Genomic DNA, 24,240 nt, shown 5'->3' with positions numbered 1-24,240 from the left:
AGCTTTGCACACCTATTTTTGGGCAGTTTCTCCTATTCTTTCATTGCAGGGCCTCTCAAGCTTCATAAGGTTGGATGGGGAGTGTTGGTGCACAGCCATTTTCAGATCTCTCCAGAGATGTCCAATCGGGTTCAAGTCTGGGCCACTCAAGGACATTCACAGAGTTGTTCCGTAGCCACTCCTTTGATATCTTGGCTGTGTTCTTAGGGTTGTTGTGCTGTTGGAAGATGAACTGTTGCCCCAGTCTGAGGTCCAGAGCACTCTGGAGCAGGTTTTCATCAAGGATGTCTATGTACATTGCTGTGTTCATCTTTCCCTTGATCCTGACTAGTCTCCCAGTTCCTGCCTCTGAAAAACATCCTCACAGCATGATGCTGCCACAACCATGCTTCACTGTAGGGATGGTATTGGCCAGGTGATGAGCGGTGCCTGGTTTCCTCCAGACATGACGCTTGCCTTTCAGGACAAAGAGTTCAATCTTTGTTTCATCAGACCAAAGAATTTTGCTTCTCATGGTCTGAGAGTCCTTCAGGTGCCTTTTGGCATACTCCAGACAGGCTGTCATGTGCCTTTTACTGAGGAGTGGCTTTTGTCTGGCCACGCTACCATACAGGCCTGATTGGTGGAGTGCTGCAGAGTTGGTTGTTCTTCGTTCTTTAACTGCGCTAAATCAAAACTAATAAACATTGAAACATATGTGACAATTTTGAGGTTCACAATGACGACAGACCGCAAATAAAATCCAAAAAGCAGCAGCTCACAATGTGATAACACAGAAAACTATATAAAGGGAAAAAAAGGCTGCGCTGCAAATGGAAAGTCCATACAGTAATTCTTGGATGGCTGATACAAATTCAGTCAAGTGACAAACACCCAGGTGATAACAAACATGCCACCACCTGATGAAAAACCTGCTTACCAGCTGGCAGGTAAAATCGGGCAGTTGGCTTAAACCCAGCCAGGGCCTTTTCTCATAAAGGTGATCCGCTGACGGACTGGAGGTTAGATGCAAGTTGGATTGGATAGGATACTCAAACTCCTCCCGGCAACACAAACCCTTAACCAGACATCACGAGACCCAGCCACATATAGAGGAAGAGAGACCATCCATAGCGTAATACTGTCTCAATATGTAATTTATTAAAAAGTAATGCACTTACATGAGGTTAAAATATCACAGATTCAAAAACGGAGCCGGCCGGCTGTACACAAATCCCGTCCTCCTAACGTAGGTTCGTGGTGACGTCAACACGTGTCCTCGCCCAGAGGCGTTTCGTCATAGATGACGTTATCAATGGGGAACGAGTGATGGAGGCCACTGTGCTCATTCAGACCTTCAATGCTGGAGAAATTTTTCTGTACCCTTCCCCAGATCTGTGACTCAATACAAGACTTGGAGGTCTACAGACAACTGTTTGGACTTCATGTCTTGTTTGTGCTCTGACATGCACTGTTAACTGTGAGACCTTATATAGACAGGTGTGTGCCTTTCCAAATCGTGTACAAGCAACTGAATTTACCACAGGTGGACTCCAATCAAGTTGTAGAAACATCTCAAGGATGATCAGTGAAAACAGGATGCACCTGAGCTCAATTTTGAGTGTCAAGGCAAAGGCTGTGAAGATTTACAGTGGATATAAAAAGTCTACACACCCCTGTTATAAAATGTCAGGTTTCTGTGATGTAAAAAAATGAGACAAAGATAAATAATTTCATAATATTTTCCACCTTTAATGTGACCTATAAACTGTACAACTCATTTGAACAACATGAAATCTTTTAGGTGGAGGGAAGTAAAAATAATAAAAAAAAAATAATATGCTTGCATAAGTGTGCACACCCTTAAACTAATACTTTGTTGAAGCACCTTTTGATTTTTATTACAGCACTCAGTCTTTTAGGGTATGAGTCTATCAGCATGGTATATCTTGACTTGGCAATATTTGCACACTCTTCTTTGCAAAAACTTTCCAAATCTGTCAGATTGCGAGGGCATCTCCTGTGTACAGCCTTCCTCAGATCACCCCACAGATTTTCAATCTGATTCAGGTCTGGGCTCTGGCTGGGCCATTCCAAAACTTGAATCTTCTTCTGGTGAAGCCATTCCTTTGTTAATTTAGATGTATGGTTGGGTCGTTGTCATGCTGAAACATGAAGTTCCTCTTCATGTTCAGCTTTCTTGCAGAAGCCTGAAGGTTTTGTGCCAATATTGACTGGTATTTGGAACCGTTTATAATTCCCTCTACCTTGACTAAGGCCCCTGCTCCAACTGTAGAAAGACAGCCCCAAAGCATGATGCTGCCGCCACCATGCTTCACTGTGGGTATGGTGTTCTTTTGGTGATGTGCAGTGTATCTTTTGGAATTATGGACAAAAAGTTCAACCTTGGTTTCATCAGACCATAACACATTTTACCACATGCTTTTGGGAGACTTCAGATGTGTTTTTGCAAAATTTAGCCGGGCTTGGATGTTTTTCTTTGTAAGAAAAGGCTTCCATCTTGCCAGTCTACCCCATAGCCCAGAAATATTAAGAATATGTCAAATTGTTGTCACATGTACCACACAGCCAGTACTTGCCAGATATTCCTGCAGCTTCTTTAATGTTGCTGTAGACCTCTTGGCAGCCTCCCTGACCAGTTTTCTTCTCGTCTTTTCATCAATTTTGGAGGGACGTCCAGTTCTTGGTAATGTCACTATTGTGCCATATTTTCTCCACTTGATGATGACTGTCTTCGCTGTGTACCATGGTATATCTAATGCCTTGGAAATTATTTTGTACCCTTCTCCTGACTAATACTTTTTAACAATCAGATCCCTCTGATGCTCTGGAAGTTCTCTGTGGACCATGGATTTTGCTGAAGGATGTGACTAAGAAAATGTCAGGAAAGGTCTACTAGAACAGCTGAACTTTTTGGGGTAAGTCAAAGGCACTTTAAATGATGGCAGGTGTGTACTGACTCCTATTTAACATGAGTTTGAATGTGATTGCTTAATTCTGAACACAGCTACATCCACTTATGCAACCACATTATTTGATTTTTCGATTTATCTTGGTCTCTTTTTTTTTTTACATCACAGAAACCTGACATTTTAACAGGGGTGTGTAGACTTTTTATATCCACTGTATGTACATGTGATTTTTTTTGGTTTTTATTTTTAATAAATTTGTAAAGATTTCAAACAAACTTCTTTCACATCATTGTGGGGTATTGTTTGTAGAATTTTGAGGAAAATAATAAATTTAATCGATTTTGGAATAAGGCTGTAACAAAACAAAATGTGGAAAAAAGTAAAGCGCTGTGAATACTTTCCGGATGCACTGTATACAGTTAGGTTCACACTGTTGCTATGCAATTTTGATCCAATTTCAGTGTGAATATGTAGTGCCACATGGGTATGGTTTTACATATTCTATGGGGCTAAAATCACAATGGAATTACACTAAAGTAGTACAGAAACCTTTTCCAAAATCGCACCATGCTGAGTTGCATTGATGTGAACGGGCATTGAAAACAATGTGATTTCCATTGTTATGCGACTCTGTGTGACCCATGTCGCATCAGAAATCGCACCAGTGTAAACAGAGCTTACTACTGTATAATGTTGCAGCAAGGGAGAACAATAAAGTGCCAGACTACAGCTATACTTTAAAGATGACCTCTAGGAACATTTTTAAAATGCGTTGGTCGCAGACTGAAAAAGGAGGAAGCAACAGAAGGAGCCAATCAGTTGTGCTGCAGTGATTGTGTGCTAATAGGAAACATGCTGATAGGAGAGAGCAGAGTGTCAGAGAGGGATAAGTCCATCAGTCTGCGGCTTCTCCTTTTGATGTCTAGTCACGTATGGTTGCCACCTCATCCCTTTAAACCCGAACACATATGCATTACACAGGTTCTGGAGCTAATCTAATGCAGATAAGGCATCAAGTGAGTTTAATTACCACCCCATTCAGCCACAGAACCTGTGTAATTAATATGTGTTCAGGTTTAAAGGAATGAGATGGCAACCCTAAGTCACAGGTTGGGGGCAGGACAAAACATGTAAGGCCCTGTTCATACAAGGCAATTTGCTCCATGCCCCAAACAGGGCCGTCCTTTACTGGTAGTGGGATGCACAGGTGCAGCGTGCATCCCCGTGCCGGCGTTCCATATTAATCTTTTGGGACACACTGCCACACAGCTGATGTGCCATATGACATGCGGGTGCAGGTCCTCTAACTTACCCTGTGTGTGTTCAGGGACCCACACCTACATGTCATATAGGGATACAGCAGCTGTGACCATGTAGCCGTGTGTCCCAATAGGCTAAAATGGGACACCGGCACAGGAATGCATACAGCTCCTGTGCATCCTCATGTTGGTAAAAGATGCCCCCGCACGGGATAGAGAGCAAATCACCCTGTGTGAACGTGTAATTTAAATGCAAAATAATAAAATTAGGTTTCCTGCACTGCCAGACAGAGCTGTGCAAAATTTTGGGAGCGGAAATATGTATTTTATCTGTATATAACAGGATGCATGGACAAATCTTCCCTGCAGGCTATTGTATTCTGATAGTCAGCAACAGCAGCTATCAGAATGCCCAAACGGTGCCTGTATCTAAGTGGATGAAGGCACTGTTTGGCTGACAATCCCCACACCCCTGCTCTTTCAGCAAATGTCAATTAAACAATTTACTTTTGTCAAGGCAAGTGGTGCACCATGGCTTGAATTTTAGCTGATTCAGCATGATCAATTCACAAGGATGTAAGGCTACTTTCACAGAGGGGTGTTAGCGGTAAAGCGCCGCTAGGCTTAGCGGTACTTTTCCGACACTAGTGGGGTGCTTTTAACCCCCGCTAGCGGCCAAATAAAGGGTTTGATTTCAATGGGCAGGGGCGGTGGAGGAGTGGTGTATACAATGCTCCTGCACCGCCCCAAAGATGCTGCTTGCGGGACTTTTTTCCTGTCCTGCAAACGCACCGCCCCAGTGTGAAAGCACTCGAGCTTTCACACTGGGGCTGCAGAAGAGGCAGTTTACAAGCGCTTTTCAGACGCTATTTTTAGCGCAAAAACGTCTCAGTGTGAAAGTAGCCTAAGAGTTTCAAATAAAAATGCTCACGAATATTAATTTCACTTCAGTGTGGTATTTTTTGATTAAATGGATAATAACTGAAAGCGATTTTTCATTAATCTGTATTTTCTTAAATGGTCAAATTTTTCATCTCCTGTGAAAGAAAAGCCTAACTATAACTAATTTTAAAAATGTTTCCTCTCCCCCCTCCTCCTACCTATCGTGCCTACCCTTTGTAAAAAAAGATCTGTGTACTTAACTATTTTTAATCTGCTTTGGTCTGGTCACGTAATCCGGCAGCTCCGCCTTCCTGCTGTTAGTAAGCGGCTGCTGCAGGGAAGAGTGCCAACAATTGCTGGGCCATGGGAGTCTATGGGTAAAGTCATGGCTCCAAGAATTCACAGCTGTTGTTGAGCGCTCCCTTACACAGGTGAGCTGGAGCTACAGAATCACGTGACCGGACCCAGGTAGATTAAAGTATAAAGTATAAGTATAAGTATAAAGATGTTTTTTATACACGATAGGTAAGAATAATTATAGTTAGGCTTTTCTTCCACTTTAATGGAGTACTCATCGCTATTAGCAGTCAGATGTAAAAACTTGAATGTAGCCAGGAGAACGCATACTTTCAGTTGCTATCAAAGAAAAATAGATTGCTTTTGGGATGTGTTTACATGGTGTTTATCATGCATTTATATTGTGTTTACCATGCTTTCACACTGCATTTCAACTGACTTGTACACAAGGGTAAAAACTGTTTAAACATAGCAGAACAAGGACATGCTGTCCTTGCAGAGACGCAAAGCAATGCATAGTAAATACAACATTAAATGTGAGTGTAGATTGCTCTATATCATTCAAAAAGATCCTTCAAAATGCTTCCGTAATGCATGGCATCTGCAAAACTCAAAAGGCTGTGTACACAAGTCCTAAATCAGCCCAGATGTTGTCTGTAGCAACAAATCGGATCCTAGCTGTCTGTTTTCTAGTGCAGATTAGACAATGAAATAGATGATCTGATTAGCTACGATTAAAGTGGAAGTAAACTTCCATCTATTGCTTGTAACTATAGGTAAGCCTATAATAAGGCTTACCTATAGGTACTGTAAACATCTCCTAAATGTGCACCGTTTAGGAAATATTTACTGTATATGCAGCCAATGACGTCATTGGCGCATGCGCTCTAAAGGAACGGCCAACTGTGCAGTTTCTTCAGAGCCCTGTGCCATGATTGGCGGCCCCCACACGCATGCAGTCACACAGCCAGAGTCCGCGGACCCAGAAGGAAGACGAGCGAAGATAGATGCGGCCTCCAGCGGTGACAACGAGGGCTTTGTTTGCAGGTTATGCCGCGTACACACAAGCGGAATTTCTGACAGAAATAGTCCAATGGGAGCTTTTCATCGTATATTCCAACCATGTGTACTTAGGACCATGTGATATTTCAGTTTTTCTTTTTTAATAAATCTGCAAAAATGTCAACAATTCTGTGTTTTTCTATCAATATGGGGTGCTGTGTGTACATTAATGAGGAAAAAAATGAACTAAATGATTTTAGCAAATGAATTTTTTTAAATTTTGAAAAATTTAGGGGGTCTGAATACTTTCCGTCCCCACCGTATTTCCTATTTAACAATGTAAAGTGATTGAATGCTACTAGTTATTTTAATGGCATGATCATGTTACTTATATTATATTCTTATATTATTATTCATGTTGTTTTTCTATCGCTCCAAGGTATATACAGACTACTATGGTTCCTGGGCATTCTGCAATGCTGTATTTCAAGTGGAACTAAACCCTCCTATGTTTTACAGGCAAGGAAGCTGCCATCTTGGTTTCTGTTTCATCTTCAGTTGCACTGGGGCTACAGATGTGATCAGTTATGACAGCAGCCATTGATGGTTTGACAGTTGGTGGAGAGCACAAACAAATGTGACAGTTATTTTTCACAGGATGCCTTGAATGTAAGGCCCCTTTCACACTGGCTTTCCGATCAGGTCTGCCTGTCAGTTTTTCAGGTTGACCTGATCGATTGCTCTATCCACTCCTATGGAGCGGCGGATGTCAGGGGTCACATGTCCGCTGACACCTGCTGCTATCCAATCTGATCCTGTCCATGAAATCCAGAGGGATGGTGACCCTATTTTCAATCCGTCTGGCATTCATCCGATCTCCCGATAGAGAAGAGCAGGACTCTGGCAGGTCTGTCTCAGCACAGTGAGTGGAGACGGACCTGTCATCCGCTGTCCCAGCAGGGATCAGCGGATTGATCCCCTGCTGAGCAAAGCGGAGTCCGCCGGGCGGACCGCCCGTGTGAAAGGACTCTAACTCTAAAAATAACAAACATGTTATACTTACCTGCTCTGTGCAGTTGGTTTTGCACAGAGCAGCCCTGATCCTCCTCTTCTCAGGTCCCCCGCCGGCGCTCCTGGCCCCTCCCTCCTGCCGAGTGCCCCCACAGCAAGCAGCTTGCTATTGGGGCACAGAAGTCGATGCTCTGTGTGTCCATTCAGACACGGAGCCGTGGCTTGGCCCTACCCCCTCTCCCCTCATTGGCTCACTGACTGATTGACAGCAGCGTAAGACAATGGTGCCCACTGTGTGTCTCAGCCAATCGAGCGAGAGAGTCCAGACAGCCGAGTCTCTTGCTGGATCGAGATGGGGCTCAGGTAAGTATTAGGAGGGCTGAGGTGGGCTACTGCACACAGAAGGTTTTTTTATCGTAATGCATAAAAGATAAAAATCCTTCTGCCTTTAGAACCACTTTAAATCATTGGGTTTAGTTCCACTTTTAGGACTGGTTCACATCACAGAAACACAATCAGGATGTGTATATGTTTCTGCATGTGTGTTTTTTATGCATTCCAGTGTGTATTTGATGCATTTCACTGCGTTCTAGTGCATTTTTCCCCTCTTGTTTTTTTCTCTTAAGTTTCCTGTTTTATTTATTTTTTCATAATGCATTTTGGTGCATTTTTAATGTGTTTTGCTGTGTCCCAGTGCAGTTCTTTGCACAAAAAATACAGCATATTCTACTTATGTCGACTGTACTGGAACGCACAGCAATGGTGTGAACTTTGCCATTGAAATCCACTTAAGCTACTGCCCATGCATTTTTGAAGCAGGAAGAAAGCGCACTGGACTGCATGTGGTGTGAACCAGCCCTAACACTTTCTAAGTGTATCCTTTTATAATTATACATGAAAATTCTGTTTTTCAGCAAATCACATTGAACTCTTATTTGGACCTACAGTATTCCTATGCAATCAGTGATTTTCACCAAATCCTACTAAACCTTATGAAAATGCCTATAGCTACATATTTAAAACATAAGCATATGTGCCTATAATGAATTTTACAGTTGTATAGTGAGAAATGATGTTGTACTCTCAGAACCAATCTGGGGTTTCTAAACTTGCTTGTGTCAACCCTGCCCAGTAAACAGCAGTTCAGCGGAATTACCTATTTCTAGAAACGCATTAAAAAGAGCCTAAAAAAACGATAAAATGATATTAAAACTGCACTTATCTATATTATTTTATTTTTCCAGGACACATTTGAAAATGAAAGCTATAACCTGATTGGTTGCCATGGACAACAGCTGTCATTTTTGCTCTTGTCTTCATAGATATGTGCCAATATTGCTCAGATACATATATAACCATCTGATGTGTACAATGCAGAATCTAAAAAAGCATGCCTACAGTAGCTGTTTGGTGCAGTCAGTGGTCAGCGTTCATCTTTAACCCCTTAATAGGCCCAGGGGTCTGCAATGCTAGCAGCCAAGGAGTTAAAGATTCCCGTTAAATGGTAGCTCCTGTCCTGTCCTCACACTTTCTCTCCTGTCTCCCCCTCCTGTTCTCATTCCCCTATATCTCTACTCTATCTTTGCCCTCCCTCTCTCTTTTCTCCCTCCCATCCCTCCCTCTTGTTCTCTCTCAGTCTGAAATTAATACAGGCAAGGCACATTCAAAGCTGCTCCTGACTACATCTCCTTTCTCTTTCTCCCTATCTCCCCCTAATTCCTGAAATCTCCCCGATCCCTATTTTTTTTTCTCCTGTCTCTCTCATTCTCTTCATCCCTCTCCATCTGTCCTTTTTTATTCCTCCTCATCCTTTCTGGGATTTTTTTTTTGTGGTAGAAAAGACGCAGAGAACCCTACAGGAGGGGCAGACAGGAAAGAGCAAATAACAGGACTAGAAGGGGGCAAATAAGACAGATCTCATCAGAGCCAAACGCCCCTGCCGCCCTCTTACTGAAAGAAGACTAAGGAGGTCTCTTCCTTGCTAGAACCAATAAGCACTGCAGAGCCCGGATCCCATGCAGACATGGCTGTAACCTGCACACGCTTTACAGATGAATACCAGCTGTATGAAGAGATTGGCAAGTAAGACACCATCTGATTACTCACCTGCAGCTCAGAGGATGGAGCAATAAGGCACACTGGGGAGAGGGTTGGGGGGATACCCATAGAATCTACCCCTTGTTTGCTATAGACTGAGAAATACTAAATTCCTAAACCTAGATTTTCTAAATCTACATTTTTTTACACCTAATCTTGAATTTTTGTAATACTAGAAGATGTAGTATGGGGCCTTCTAGCACCAATGGGGGCATACAGGGTGTGTGATGAGAATGGATGGTCAGTGGTGGTAAGGAAATTTGGTGACCCAACTCCTGATGTGACTGCAGATGTCTATACGTTTGCATTCGTCTGACTTGACCGCCGGTAGTATTTGGGAAAAGGTTCTGGCGTATATTCAGATTTGTTAATATGAACGTGTATTGATTTGCACAAATGATGTGCCTATGTCTGGGAGCCACTGCTGAGTGTCTGCGTCTATTCCTGCGGGGGGGACGTGATTGGATTCAGGGTGAGGTTTGGGGTGATGGTGGCTGCTGTGTAGCTGTGAACACTATTCATGGATTGCAGGGGAATCATCATAGCTGGCTGGCACTCACTGCTGGGCAGAAAAAATGTGGGAGAAATGTAGGGGGGGTGGGGGTTGCGTATTTGTCAAATAGCCAAGATAATTTAGTATTAAAATGGATTATCTTGGGTGTACTGGTTGGTAAATGCTGAGGGAGGTAGTTGATGTATTGGGTTATTGATACATCATTATTTCTGTAGCTACCTATGGGGGAACCAGAGACGTGGTAAGCACAGGCTGCCAATTAGCCCATCAGTGGGAGTATTTCACAGTGACTGATAACATTATGATGTTTATGGGTGCTGGGGTACTAATTAGGGGTGCTGATTTTAAGATGGTAGCTGTTGGGAAAAAAAAGGTAGAAGTTATAGAAAGACATGAGCTATAAGAGATGCTTTTGGCAAGTAATTGTATGCTGTGGTTATTAATATCTAATGGGCGATCGTTCTTAGTGATGGATGATGCTAACAGCAGGATATTTATGTTCACTTTAGACGTACGGATTTGAAAAATGGCCATATATGGCAATCTACCAGAGTTCTTCCCCAGCAGTGGTGTATTCGATGAGTGATTGGTAATACTGTCTATGAAGATGAGGCTTTGATTGGCAGGTGCACTGGTATCTCTCTGTCCCTTGGATGCACCCCCTCCCCTCTCAGGTCCTCCTGGTTTCCTGAGTGTTATTCCGCCCCCTTTGATGATGTCACATTTGGCTCTCACATGGATGAGGTTTTCAGGACAGGGCCTGTGAGATATGGGGTCAGGGAGTCACCCGAGAGCTGAGGCTACTACAGTTGCAGAGAATCGGCATTCATCCATCTCCCTACTGCTGCTAATATCTATCATTCTTCAGGTATTGCTGCATCCAGACGCAATCATGCTAATTCTGTATGGTTGTGCAAAGAGCTTAGTGCAGTAACTGACAGCAACCAATTAGAAATCACAACTCAACGGTTGGAAATGCATTAATCTGACATTTCATTGGTTGCTAGAGATTATCATACATTTCGCACTGCTGTGTACACCACATAATGGAATAGGTATATAGGGCATATTCATAAAGCATTCACCAAACACTAACTGCAAGTGAATCTTCCTGGTACATGTGCTTTACATTACAGGGAATAATTAACCACCTGTGAATGTTTGATGAGCATGACATTCACTGCTTTATAAATATACTCATATGTGTGTGACCTACAGCAAACATTCCGAATTCCACTCATTGATCTGACTACAGCAAATTGAAACATGATTGTTTACCATGTGCACTACACACATTATCATGGCTCTTTACACGCTCTTTGAATATTGCACCAAACTACCAAAAATGAATGGGCAGAGTGAAATGGCCATTGCGCCCTGCAATTGTCACTGTCATAGGAAAAGGCCTTTATTTAATAGGAAAAGAGCAAAGGTTAGTGACCGTTATCAGCCAATCAGAACTCTCCCTCAATGAAAGCCATACACGGCTTGAATTTCAGATGATCCCTGCTAGATCAGCCAAAATTGGAGCTGTAGGTGCACCCATCATAGCACCCTCCTCCACAAAAGTCAATTTAAAATTTGACAAATGTGGGTAGAAAACTGTTGAGTGAATAGTGACTGCATCACATTCGATGTGACTGTGGGGGGGTTATTTACTAAAACTGAAAAGTGAAAAATCTGGTGCAACTCTGCATAGAAAACAATCAGCTTCCAGGTTATATTGCCAAAGCTTAATTTAACAAGCTGAAGTTAGAAGCTGATTGGCTACCATGCATAGCTGCACCAGATTCTGAGTGCTCCTGTTTTAGTAAATGTACCCCACAGTGACTATTCTGACAGCCATGGATGCAGCAATTGTCTGATTACAATAGCCACCAGTGACAATTTCCCCAACTATGGATAAGGGAATCAAGTGGGCTGAACGAGCGAAATCTACATGGATAGCTAACTGGCCTGACTGCACAGAACTGCTAAAATCTAACTGGCTGTTTTAATCTACTCTATAGAATTGCTCTATGCACTATTTTATTTAACAAACACTTATTTAATGATGAAAGGGGCACTCCTGATGTTCAAGGTTTAGGAGCTAATTTGATTGTAGTTTATTGTAGTCACATCAGTGAAAAGTAAACAATGTTTCTATAAGTTACTGCTTTTTACCTTAATAAAAATAAAAATAATTTACTGTTTTGAATTAAAAGACTATGTAAATTAGAAGGAGTATACAAAGTCTAACAAGCCAGTTAAAAAAATGAAACAACGGACAGGTGACTGGGTTATTGCAAGCTGAACATCATCTAAGCCCCCTGTACTACTGTATTGAATACGTCTGAGGAATAGAAATTAAGAAAATAAAGGGTTGTTATACACATTGACTGAAGTTTTATTTTATTTTCTAAGGGAAAAAAACAGATGGTTGCTCACTGGTTGTCAGGGACAGACATCACCTTTGCATTTCATTGTATCCAGTTTGATAGCATATCTCTGTCATTTCAGCCGTTTTTTGAAAGACTAAGCATTGCAAAGGTATAAGGCGCTAGCATAGTATAGCAACACATAATATTCCAACAGTATAGCCTACATTTCCTATTTAACTTTGTCATGTAAGTGTGTAAAAAAAAAAAAAACACCCATGAAGTATGAAGTGTTTGCCTTCAAAGAATGCCAACTGTTAAAGATTAACTCTGGACATCAGTATGTTAGACATAGTTACTAAACTATGCATATACCATACCTAGCTGATGTCCCTAGAAGCTGGCGATCACTGAAGTAGACCGCTACTTCAGAGCCCTTTCACACTGGGGCTTTGGGGGGGGGGCATCGGCGGCAAAGCGCCGCTTTACTGTAATTTTTGCAGCGCTTTTCGGCCGCTAGCGGGGCGTTTTTAACCCCCGCTAACGGCCGAAAAAGGTTTAAAAGCGACTCTGCAGCGGCACATTGCTGGTTTCAACGGGCAGGGGTGCTGTAGGAGCGGTGTATACACTGCTCCTACAGCGCTTCAAAGATGCTGCTTGCAGGACTTTTAGCATCCTGCCAGTGCACCGCTCCAGTGTGAAAGCCCTCGGGCTTCCACACTGGAGTAAGAGGAGTGGCGCTTTACAGGTGCTTTTTTTAGCGCTATAGCACCTGTAAAGCGCCTCCGTGTGAAAGAGGTCTTAGTGATCTTCTCTTGTTTCCAGGTTCTGTGTTGAACCACAGGTGCCATTCAGAGAATGCTTTGCATTTTTTGAATGGATGCAAAGGGCTCTCTGGTCGAGGTGGATGGTGACCTCATGCTCCTCACCTCATCCAATAAGAGAACGCTTTACATTTGTAAAGCATTCTCTGAATGGCACCCATGTTGGGTGGCCAGCCCCCACAATGCAGGAGAGCCACCGTTTGGTGTGGAACCCAGAAGCAAGTAGAGATCACTGAAGTGGTGGTGTCTACTTTAGTGATTTCCATCTTCCCGGGGCATCAGTACGGACCACTGGACCAATGTAACTATGTACAGTATAACATACAGGTGCCTGCAATTATTCTTTAAGACAGCCTACTACCAACAGAGATCCTGCTCTTCTGGACATGTGATGTGTGATATCAGTAATCTTTTCTCATGTCCACTTTCCTTCTTTAAAGTTAACAGCAACAGGGAGGATACAGAAAGGTAAAAAGTTTCTAGACTTTCAGGTTTGATAGGAAAAGCAAGAAATGTGTTAAAGTGGTTATAAAGCCTTTCCTTTGTATTCCTTTCATTAAGGTAAAAAATGTTCAGGCATCAGTATCCCCCCCTCACCCCCCTTTACTTTCCTGAGCCTTCATCAATCCAGCACTGTGCCCGTCTGCGGCTCTTATCTCCCTGCACTTCCTGGCATCTCAGGCTTTGCTGAGGCAGCGGAATCCATTGGTTCCTGCTGCTGTCAATCAAAGCAAGGGATGAGGGAGTGGGGGGCAGGTCTGAGTCCTGCTGTCTGCGACAATAGATGCAGACAGGGAGGCTTGGGAGCAAGCCCGCACAAGTGCCCCCATAGAAAGCAGGAAGGAGCCAGGAGGGCCGACAGGGGACCCCAGAAGAGGAGGTTCGGGGCCTGTTGGAACCGGAATTATGCAGGTATCATCAGATTACAGTAGGTTTACGTCACTCAGCAGGTCCAGGCTCTAGAAAGATCCTAACTTTATAGTCAGGATCCACCCAGATGCTTGGACAGGCCGCTGGCTCAGCCTCTCAGCGAGCCACAGACTGAGCCAGCCACTCCAACCCCCCGCACAACCCAGCACTCCAGTGAGCTCTGGAGGGGCAAAGCAGAGAGCTGGTGACTGACAGCCATCAGCTCTCTTCAGACTGAATACCAAGAACTGAGCAATCAGCAGTTTTTGCTCACTTAGTTCTTGGTATAGAGCCATCGGGGGACAGCTGCAGCTGGGATCGGTGCTGCTGCCCTCTAGGTGAGTATGATTGTTTATTTTTTTGTGTTCCTCAACTTCTCTTTTATGGAACCATGAGCAACTCTTAGAGCACATCAAGCAAATGGCCTGTGGCCCGAATCCAGCCCGCCAAGCCATTTCATGTGGCCCTAGCACCCAGGGTTTTTTTCAGCCAGAACATGGTAGAATTCCGCTCTGCCACCTTTGGCTATCGCCCTTCGGTCCCCACATACCGATGTGACTTGTAAACACAGAAGCCTTCTATGTTTACAAGGACAGCTTTCCTCTCAACGGCTCTCACAGATCCCTGCCTACACTTCACTCATGGCAGGGACAAGGGAGATGCAGATTCAGGTGCAGTGTGGTCATAGGTGAAATGGGGCATCACATGGTAGGCTGCACTGTGATCCTCATCTGTGTCTGGTGCACAGATGCTGACCAATGATAGAGAGGCAGGGCTGCCTATACTACAAGGAGGTACTAGAGCCAGGCTGAGCAATTTTTGAAAAGGTGAGCTGTGAGGAAGCTTTGGGGTGGGAGAGATGAGGGCTCTGGAGAATGGTGTGTGCAGAAGTGGGGGATGTGGGGAGAGTGGTGCAGAGGTCAGAGTTGAGGATTGGTGAAAGTGAGATGTGGCGGGCCAGTAAAAGAGAGCTGAACCTTGCACATTGTGCATAGCACATCCCTAAACCCTGTAATCTGTATGTAGTGCACTCCTCAACCCTGCACTTTGTACATAGGGCACCCCCAAACTCAGCACTATGTACGTAGCACACCCCTGAACTCTGCACTCTGTGCATAGGGCACTCCTGGAACTGCACTCTGTACATAGAGCATCCCTGAACCCTGCACTGGATATGCAGCGCACCCCTGAACTCTGCACTCTGTATGTAGTGCATACCTGAACTCTGCACTCTGTGCATAGGGCCACCCTGAAACTGCACTCTGTACATAACGCACCTCTGACCTCCGTACATAATGCACACCTGGTAGATAAGATAAGCTTTAACTGAAACATTCAGGAGTCAATACTGCCTCCTTCTGAATGCCTGTTTTTTTTCTTTCTCTTAAAAGCTGAATGGAGTTTTTGAATGGGTATAAGGGGAGTGGTAAAATTGCATCTCAATCACCTATTTTTACTGCTTTTCATCTGACCGCAAGTGTAAACAAGTCCCCATGAATATTTTGAGTGTAATAAGGGATAAAATTGGGCAAGAGCATTAAGGCTCATGAGGTCAGGGAAAAGGGAACGTCCCAAATATTTTCCAGGTGTGAGCTCATAGTTGTTCATTTCTGATTCTCTTTTTTTTACACATTCTTTTTACTAATCTATCTGCATGAGCATCTAGATGGCTTTAAAGAATAACTGAACTCTGCAAGCTTTATCAATACAAACACAAAGGGCAAAGCATTTGGATGACTTAATAGGAGTTTTGAATGTAGTTTACCACTTTTTAGGTCCTTGATTATAGAGAAAGTATTCACTTTAAGCCCGGGTTCACACTATAGCGAACATAGACATCGCATGTGATTCGCACTTGCACTGAGGTGCAGATCATATACGATATCTGTGCAACGCGAGTTCAGCCATACAGTTGTATGGCTGAACTCATATTGGATTTGCAAGAAAAAGGTGCAGGGACTTTTTTTTTCCCCACACTGGAATAAGATCGCGTGGGTGTTATCACCCATGCGATTCGATTCCTGTCTAAAGCCACAGTTCGCACTGCAATCTGTGAACCGTTCTGGGGGTGTCATTAACATTGTGTTGACACCTGCAGCGGTTTGCAGAGGGCAGTGTGAACGGCCTGCGGGAGAGATGCGATGCGAGATCCGATGCTGGAATCGCGCTGGTTCCCGCTTCGCTACAGTGTGAACCCAGGCTGAAACGGAGAACAGGGACGCACCGGACCCCTGCTGCAAGCCGCATGCGGCTTAGATGTGAACCCAACCTCTAGGTAAAAAAAGTTGAATGAAGATTAGCAACCCCAGTGTACAGCACTCTCAGAAGGTAGCTGTATGATGTATAAGGGCCTCATAGAGAAAAGACTGCACTGCTCCAAGTCTGGTTTCCCTGTGCACTGGGTGCTGACTTTAGAAGCTTATCCCGTTTAGCACATATTAATAAAAACAAAGAACAAAGCTGCACTTCCATAAAGTCTCACTGAATTTTAATCAAAGCAGTTGGTTTCTGACATAGTCCCAACCCTAAGATCCTTTATGTGGCTGTGTGGCTTTGTCCTTAATTTTTAGTATAGTGGCCGCAGTTTAGATTTTGCACCAGTGATCAGTGTCTTTTAGCCAGAACTCTGTCAAATCTTTTGAATGTTGCTACTTTTCCTCATGATAAATACATTCATTACTTGGCTATTTGGCTTAAAGCCTAAGGTAGCCCATAGATGATTCTTCTTTTCTCATTCAACCAGTGGGTACACCCATCCAAACATTCAAGATGCATGGAGGAATCCACCCCTCTTTGCCTTTGTATTCTGACAGTGGGGAGACTTCTATGCCATCAGAATACAGTGATCAGCCTTGCCAGCAATAAGCCGACAGCGCTCATTTAGCCGGAATTTTTCAACAGGGTGGTTGTACAGAAGTCGATCAGTAGATCAACTTCTATACAACCACCCTGCTCATACATGGATGGAAATTCAGATAGCCCCGATGAACCGGCCAAATTTCAATTCATGCATGGCTGGCTTTAGTTTAGCCTAAATGATAAACAGAAAATCATCGCAAGGGACATAACTTACAGGCAAATGATAATCGGATCCTGTCTAAAATTGGCCCTAGTATATGTATGAATGTGTGTTATGGACCTTAGATTGTAAACTCCTTGAGGGTAGGGACTGATGTGAATGTACAATGTATATGTAAAGAGCTGCGTAAATTGACAGCACTATATAAGTAACTGAAATAAATAAATAAAATAGCCCCGTCCTCTCCATTCAAAGATTAGGTGTTATTCATAGAAGCTGTAGTATGGCTTCTATGAATGACGGATCAAGCAGGAAATGGCAGGCATAGGCAAGCTTTTTTGATGAGAGCTTCTGACACCTGTTTAATAGCCCCTACCACACTGATAGATTACTGCAGCGAGAGGGGCAAGGCTGGATAGATGAGGATTGCTCCTAAAACATGAAGAATCAGCACAAGGGAAACATCATATTAACTTAAAGCTATGTCCCTAGTGCTGATTTTTCTGTTTTTAGGGCAGTAATTGGAAATTCAAGCTGTTGAAGTGCTGGGGGTCCTGGTTTCAATTTGTACTAGAAACACAATCATCCTGGAGGTATATTTTATGGTATGTCATCCCTGTGTTGTCTGGGTTTCCACCCACTACCCAATGGCATAGTGGTCGATTACTTGGTTTCTGAATTAACTGGCTTTAGACAGCGGGGTTTATTTACTAAAGGCTAATCCACTTTGCACTGCAAGTGCACTTGAAAGTAAAGTCACTGTAGATCCAAGGGGGATATGCAAGGAAAATAAAAAACAGCATTTTACCTTGCACATGATTGGATGATAAAATCAGCAGAGCTTCCACTCATTTCAGATCTACCCCTTAGATTTAGAGCGACTGCACTTTCAAGTGCACTTGCAGTGCAATGTGGAATTACCTTTCGTAAATAACGCCCAGTGTGTATGTGTGGGTGAATGTATCATTGAATAGTGATTGTGCTGCTGGGTCTTAATGATTTCATATACTGATGCTATATATATTACAGAAAATAAATAATAACATGCCTGCTGTAAAATCCAGTGCCATGATTAATGCAACATTGTAGATGCAAAAAAAATCCAGACAATGCACCGTTCAAAAGAAGGGGTTATAAAACGTTATAAGGTTATAAAGTGGTCCTAATTTCACTGCTTTCATGAGCTATACCCCCGACAGGCTTGTAGGTACATTGGCTGTCTGGTTCCATACTGTGCTCTGTGGTTCCATCTACTAACCTGTGCTTCACTACTGCATCTTGTACTAAACCAGGTGCAGTGGAGGAGGGCTCAGTTTAAAAAAATCTATTAAGACTAAGGTTTTTTTTTTTAAAGCATACCCTTAGTAAGCTTACAATCTACATGATCGGACTCTTAAATGGTAACTCCACTTTTGTGAGAAAAAAATTGTCAAAAAAAATAAATAAAATAATATATATATATATATATATATATATATATATATATATATATATATATATATATATATATATATAGTATCTCACAAAAGTGAGTACACCCCTCACATTTTTGTAAATATTTTATTACATCTTTTCATGTGACAACACTGAAGAAATGACACTTTGCTACAATGTAAAGTAGTGAGTGTACAGCTTGTATAACAGTGTAAATTTGATGTCCCCTCAAAAAAACTCAACACACAACCATTAATGTCTAAACCGCTGGCAACAGAAGTGAGTACACACCTAAGTGAAAATGTCCAAATTGGGCCCAAAGTGTCAATATTTTGTGTGGCCACCATTATTTTCCAGCACTGCCTTAACCCTCTTGGGCATGGAGTTCACCAGAGCTTCACAGGTTGCCACTGGAGTCCTCTTCAACTCCTCCATGACAACATCACGGAGCTGGTGGATGTTAGAGACCTTGCACTCCTCCACCTTCCGTTTGAGGATGCCCCACAGGTGCTCAAAAAGGTTTGGGTCTGGAGACATGCTTGGCCAGTCCATCACCTTTACCCTCAGCTTCTTTAGCAAGGCAGTGTTCATCTTGGAGGTGTGTTTGGGGTCGTTATCATGTTGGAATAGTGCCCTGTGGCCCAGTCTCCAAAGGGAGGGGCTCATGCTCTGCTTCAGTATGTCACAGTACATGTTGGCATTCATGGTTCCCTCAATGAAGTGTAGCTCCCCAGTGCCGGCAGCACTCATGCAGCCCCAGACCATGACAATCCCACCACCATGCTTGACTGTAGGCGAGACACACTTTTATCTTTGTACTCCTCACCTGGTTGCCGCCACACACGCTTGACACCATCTAAACCAAATAAGTTTATCTTGGTCTCATCAGACCACAGGACATGGTTCGAGTAATCCATGTCCTTAGTCTGCTTGTCTTCAGCAAATTGTTTGCAGGCTTTCTTGTGCATCATCTTTAGAAGAGGCTTCCTTCTGGAACGACAGCCATGCAGACCAATTTGATGCAGTGAGCAGTGTATGGTCTGAGCACCGACAGGCTGACCCCCCACCCCTTTAACTTCTGCAGCAATGCTGGCAGCACTCATACATCTATTTCCCAAAGACAACCTCTGGATATGACGCTGAGCATGTGCACTCAACTTCTTTGGTCGACCATGGCAAGGCCTGTTCTGAGGGGAAAGTGTCCTGTTAAACCTTTGTATGGTCTTGGCCACCATGCTTCAGCTCAGTTTCAGGGTCTTGGCAATCTTCTTATAGCCTAGGCCATCTTTATGTAGAGCAACAATTCATTTTTTCAGATCCGCAAAGAGTTCTTTGCCATGAAGTGCCATGTTGAACTTACAGTGACTAGTATGAGAGAGTGAGAGCGATAACACCAAATTTAACACACCTACTCCCCATTCACACCTGAGACCTTGTAACACTAACGAGTCACATGAGTCGACATGCCAGGGAAAATGGCTGATTGGGCCCAATTTGGACATTTTCACTTAGGGGTGTACTCACTTTTGTTGCCAGCTGTTTAGACATTAATGGCTGTGTGTCTCTTTTGAGGGGACAGCAAATTTACAATGTTATACAAGTTGTACACTCACTACTTTACATTTTAGCAAAGTATCATTTCTTCAGTGTTGTCACATGAAAAGATATAATAAAATATTTACAAAAATGTGAGGGGTGTGCTCACATTTTTGTACTGTATATATACTGTATATACTGTATATATCATGTACAATTGCGACACAAGTCATATTGTAATTAAATTAAAAGTTACCTTTCCTTTTCAATCTGCAGCACTGTAATTTTCTGTAAAATGCAATGCAATATGGCTACCTGGAGGTGTTCTGTACACAGATGGTGTACAGAAAGCCCCCCACCCTGATATGTAATTTCCTGCTTGCATTATTGGCTTACTGATTATCCCAGAGGTCTGCACTAAGATACAAATTAGACTTTGAGCATCCCTTGCAACAAAAATTGCATTTTTGGTGAAAAACCCCCAAAGGGAAACCACATCTATAGGGATGCAGGCCCTGTAATTTTCCTCATTAGCGCCCTGCAGGTGCAGCAGCTGATTGATAATTGCACCACTCCCATACTGATTTACTTTGCATATGAACACAGACAAACAAACAGCTATATCTCCATGATAACAAAAGGTAGGACTCTGCAACATAGATTGTTAAAATCCTTGCAATGTACACAGATCACCCAGAGGAGAATATTTTTTTCTCAACAAAAGTGAAGTTACTCTTAGGCCCCTTTCACACTGAGGCGGTTTGCAGGCGGTATTGCGCTAAAAATACCGCCTGCAAACCGCCCCTAAACAGCCTCCGCTGTTTGTTCAGTGTGAAAGCCCGATGGCTTTCAAACTGAAGCGGTGCGCTGGCAGGACGGTGAAAAAAGTCCTGCAAACCGCTTCTTTGGAGCGGTGAATACACTGCTCCTAAACCGCTCCTGCCCATTGAAATCAATGGGACATCGCGGCTATACCGCGGCAATACCGCGGCTATAGCCACGCTGTATGAGTGATTTTAACCCTTTTTCGGCTGCCAGCGGGGGTTAAAACCGCACCGTTAGCGGCCGAATACAGCTGTAAGAACAACGGTACAGCAGCGCTAAAAATAGCGCTGTTGTACCGTCGACGCCCCCACCGCCCCAGTGTGAAAGGGGCCTTAAAGGGGTTGTAAAGGTAAAAATTTTTTCACCTTAATGCATTCTATGCATTAAGGTGAAAAAACTTCTGACAATACCGCCGCCCCCAGCCCCCCCATTTTACTTACCTGACGCCTCGAAAGTCAGCTTCGCGTTCCCGACATCTATTCCTCCGCTCACCCTGGCCGCTGATTGGCTACAGTGGATGGATTGGAAGCAGCGCAGCCATTGGCTCGCGCTGCTGTCAATCACATCCAATGACGCGGCGCGCTGGGGGGCGGGGCCGAGTGATACAGTGAGCGGCTATAGCCGCCGACTGTATCACGGGAGCGCGCCCGCAAGCACTAACCACCATGCGAGGGAGCTCGCATTAAGGTGGTTAATGCTTGCGGGGAGGAGCTGAAACAGCCGCCGAGGGACCCCAGAAGACCAGGTTCGGGGCCACTCTGTGCAGAACGAGCTGTACAGTGAAGGTAAGTATAACATGTTTGTTATTTAAAAAAAAAAAAAAATTTACCTTTACAGCCCCTTTAAAGATTTCCCAAAAATCAGGAACAGTACATTGCCTATCCTTTGCAAATCGGATTCTCACTACCTCAGGTTACAGATAAAGGAAAGTGGAGAATGTTAATGGAAGTCAGTTGGATACATATTTTATTTTCAGCATTAAGGGAAATATATGGTTCCTCCTAGGGACACCTACGCAGCCCAATCATCACAAATGATGTTCAAGTCTGTGTATCATGTTCATGTGCAAAGATCAGACTGTATGAACACAATGGGGTTGATGTACTAAAGCTTAACAAACTGTGCACTTGCAAGTGCAGTTGTACTCATTCTCCTTAGTATATGTAATGTGGTAAAACTTCACTTTGTAACGACTACCCAATCAGAAGCAAGGAAAATAAAAAAGCATTTTTGCTTAAAAATGTTTGGATGATGTTAATCAGCAGATCTTTACCACATTCACTAAACTCTGGAGAAAATGAATGAAAATGCACTTGCAAAATACACAGTCTATTTGTCTTCTTTAGTAAATCCATCCCAATAAGTGCTACAGCTATTGAGGTGTATGGAAAGTCTGCAAATCCCAGGTAGGCATTGGCAAAATTTGGAGCTTTCATTTAATTTAATTTTTTGGTTTTAATTAGGAGATTTTTGCCAAAAAATTTACAATTTTGACTAAATGCATGGGAATGCATTAAAAAGGTAAAATCAAACAGTTTTTTAAAGGCGCAATAGGATTTAAATTTACTTCTTATGCCACATACACACGGTCGGGAAATGTTCGATGGGAGCTTGTTGTCGGAAATTCCGACCGTGTGTAGGCTCCATCGGACATTTTCCATCGGAATTTCCGACAAACAAAATTTGAGATCCGCTGTGGAAATTACGATCGTGTGTACACAATTCCGACGCACAAAATTCCACTCATGCTCGGAATCAAGCAGAAGAGCCGCACTGGCTATTGAACTTCATTTTTCTCGGCTCGTTGTACGTGTACGACTGTCAGTGCATATCCTCTGGCATTTGAGTACATCTGTCAAAAGTAAAACCAATCAGCTGCAGTAACTGCTGCCTCTTTACGTGTGTAGACAGCTTAAAGACTAAAGTCACCTTTACATAAGAAATAATAAATGCAAATCTTTTTGCAGGTAAAAACATATGCATTTTTTTCTGTGAAAAATAAATAAATGCGTTAATTATTTGTTAAAACAGGAGCCTGGAAAGCATTGCTCCTGCCGGTGCAGTGTCAGGCTCCTGCACACACTGCCTACAGCTCTGTTGCCCGTACCTCTGTAGGGCTGTCATTGTAGAGCTGTAGGCAGTGTGAATAAACTATGGGTGTCATTCAAACTACAAGCTCATTTGCCATGGTGGCTGATGGTACTTGTAGTTTACTCATTCACAGGAAAGTGTAAATGAATGATGTGGCTGTGTGGGCGCTGGAGCTGGAACTATGTTCCGCACTAAATATGGGTGAAACATGTAACGTGTTCCAGTGGCGTAACTAGAACTTTCAGGGCCCCGATGCAAGAAACCATGAAGGGCCCCCCTGACCCCCATACAGGGCCCTTTCTTTCGAGACTGGTGGCAGAACAACAGGGCTCAGTTGCAAGTGGGTGGCTGCATATAAAAGAACAGATTTCTCCATTTGCCCCTGTTTCTCCTCCTCTCCCTCCCGCAGGCATTCAGGGGCTGCAGGAGGAAAATGAAGAGATCGGTTCCTCTATGCCGGTGTTTTTTAATCTTTTTCCAGTTAGCACACCCTTGAAGTATACCCCTAGGTGAATGGGGCTGCACTGCGACCACTCTGCAACTGTGTGCATTGCGCGCAGTTGCAGCATAGTGATGATGCATTTAAGGGGTTAAAACAGGCGGTCAGGAGGCAACACACTGCCTTCTTACTGGTTGTCAAATGCCTCTGAAAAGCGATCTGAGCATGGATCGCTTTTCAAAAGAACAGCATTTTTTTTTGCTGGTACTATGAACAAGGAAGAAAAAAAAAAATCAGTTCTCAAGGGCCCCCTGCAGCACGGGGCCCGGTCGCCAAGGCAACTTCGGCAACCCCTATACTTCCGACACTGATGTGTTCCAAAGGTGAACTTATCCTTTCAGAATAAGTGCCGAGGAGTGAAAGAAACCAATGTTATCTAATGTTGTTACTAAGCAATTTTAGACCAGTTTGTGTAGTGTCAAAGGCCTTATGTACATGGTTACATGGATGTTGGACACATACAGCTTTTCACTTGTGTGGTGGCTGTAAATGGTGCTGCTCCCCAGGCGCAAGAAAAACCTAGACAATTACGCCTAAATACTCAGAAGCATGTGCATGAGGCCTTAGGGTTATAGGTCTGTTAGTTCTGAAACTAGGCACTAAATCAGGATTGTTTGTCACTTACAAGGGATTTGTGTTGCTAACAAGTTGCAATCTTCCAGTGAGCTACACTGTCATTGTTATTTGTCCTGATGTGAGGAATTGTACAACAAAATTCATACTGTCAAGTCAGTGTCTTATGCCGCGTACACACAATCGGAATTTCCGTCAG

At 43.3% G+C, this 24,240-nt stretch overlaps 1 protein-coding gene across 35 annotated transcripts in view; it reads left to right on the top strand.

Moving 5' to 3' along the window:
• Nucleotides 1–8,964: 8,964 nt before the first annotated feature.
• Nucleotides 8,965–24,240, top strand: part of CAMK2B (calcium/calmodulin dependent protein kinase II beta) — a 251,461-nt gene continuing 236,185 nt past the window's right edge. For 15 of the 35 annotated variants that reach the window (XM_073622161.1, XM_073622154.1, XM_073622160.1 and 12 more), the window contains exon 1: nucleotides 8,969–9,445. In XM_073622161.1, the coding sequence (XP_073478262.1) occupies nucleotides 9,387–9,445 (59 nt within the window). In that variant the 5' untranslated portion in view covers nucleotides 8,969–9,386. Of the gene's footprint in view, nucleotides 9,446–24,240 lie in introns of all 35 variants that reach the window. The other 20 variants (XM_073622136.1, XM_073622151.1, XM_073622129.1 and 17 more) reach the window with 4 other exon arrangements.

Source organism: Aquarana catesbeiana, linkage group LG03, assembly GCF_042186555.1.
Source record: "Aquarana catesbeiana isolate 2022-GZ linkage group LG03, ASM4218655v1, whole genome shotgun sequence".
NCBI lineage: Eukaryota > Metazoa > Chordata > Amphibia > Anura > Ranidae > Aquarana > Aquarana catesbeiana.
Note: the sequence above shows the minus strand (reverse complement) of the source record. Positions and strands in the feature narration are given on the sequence as shown.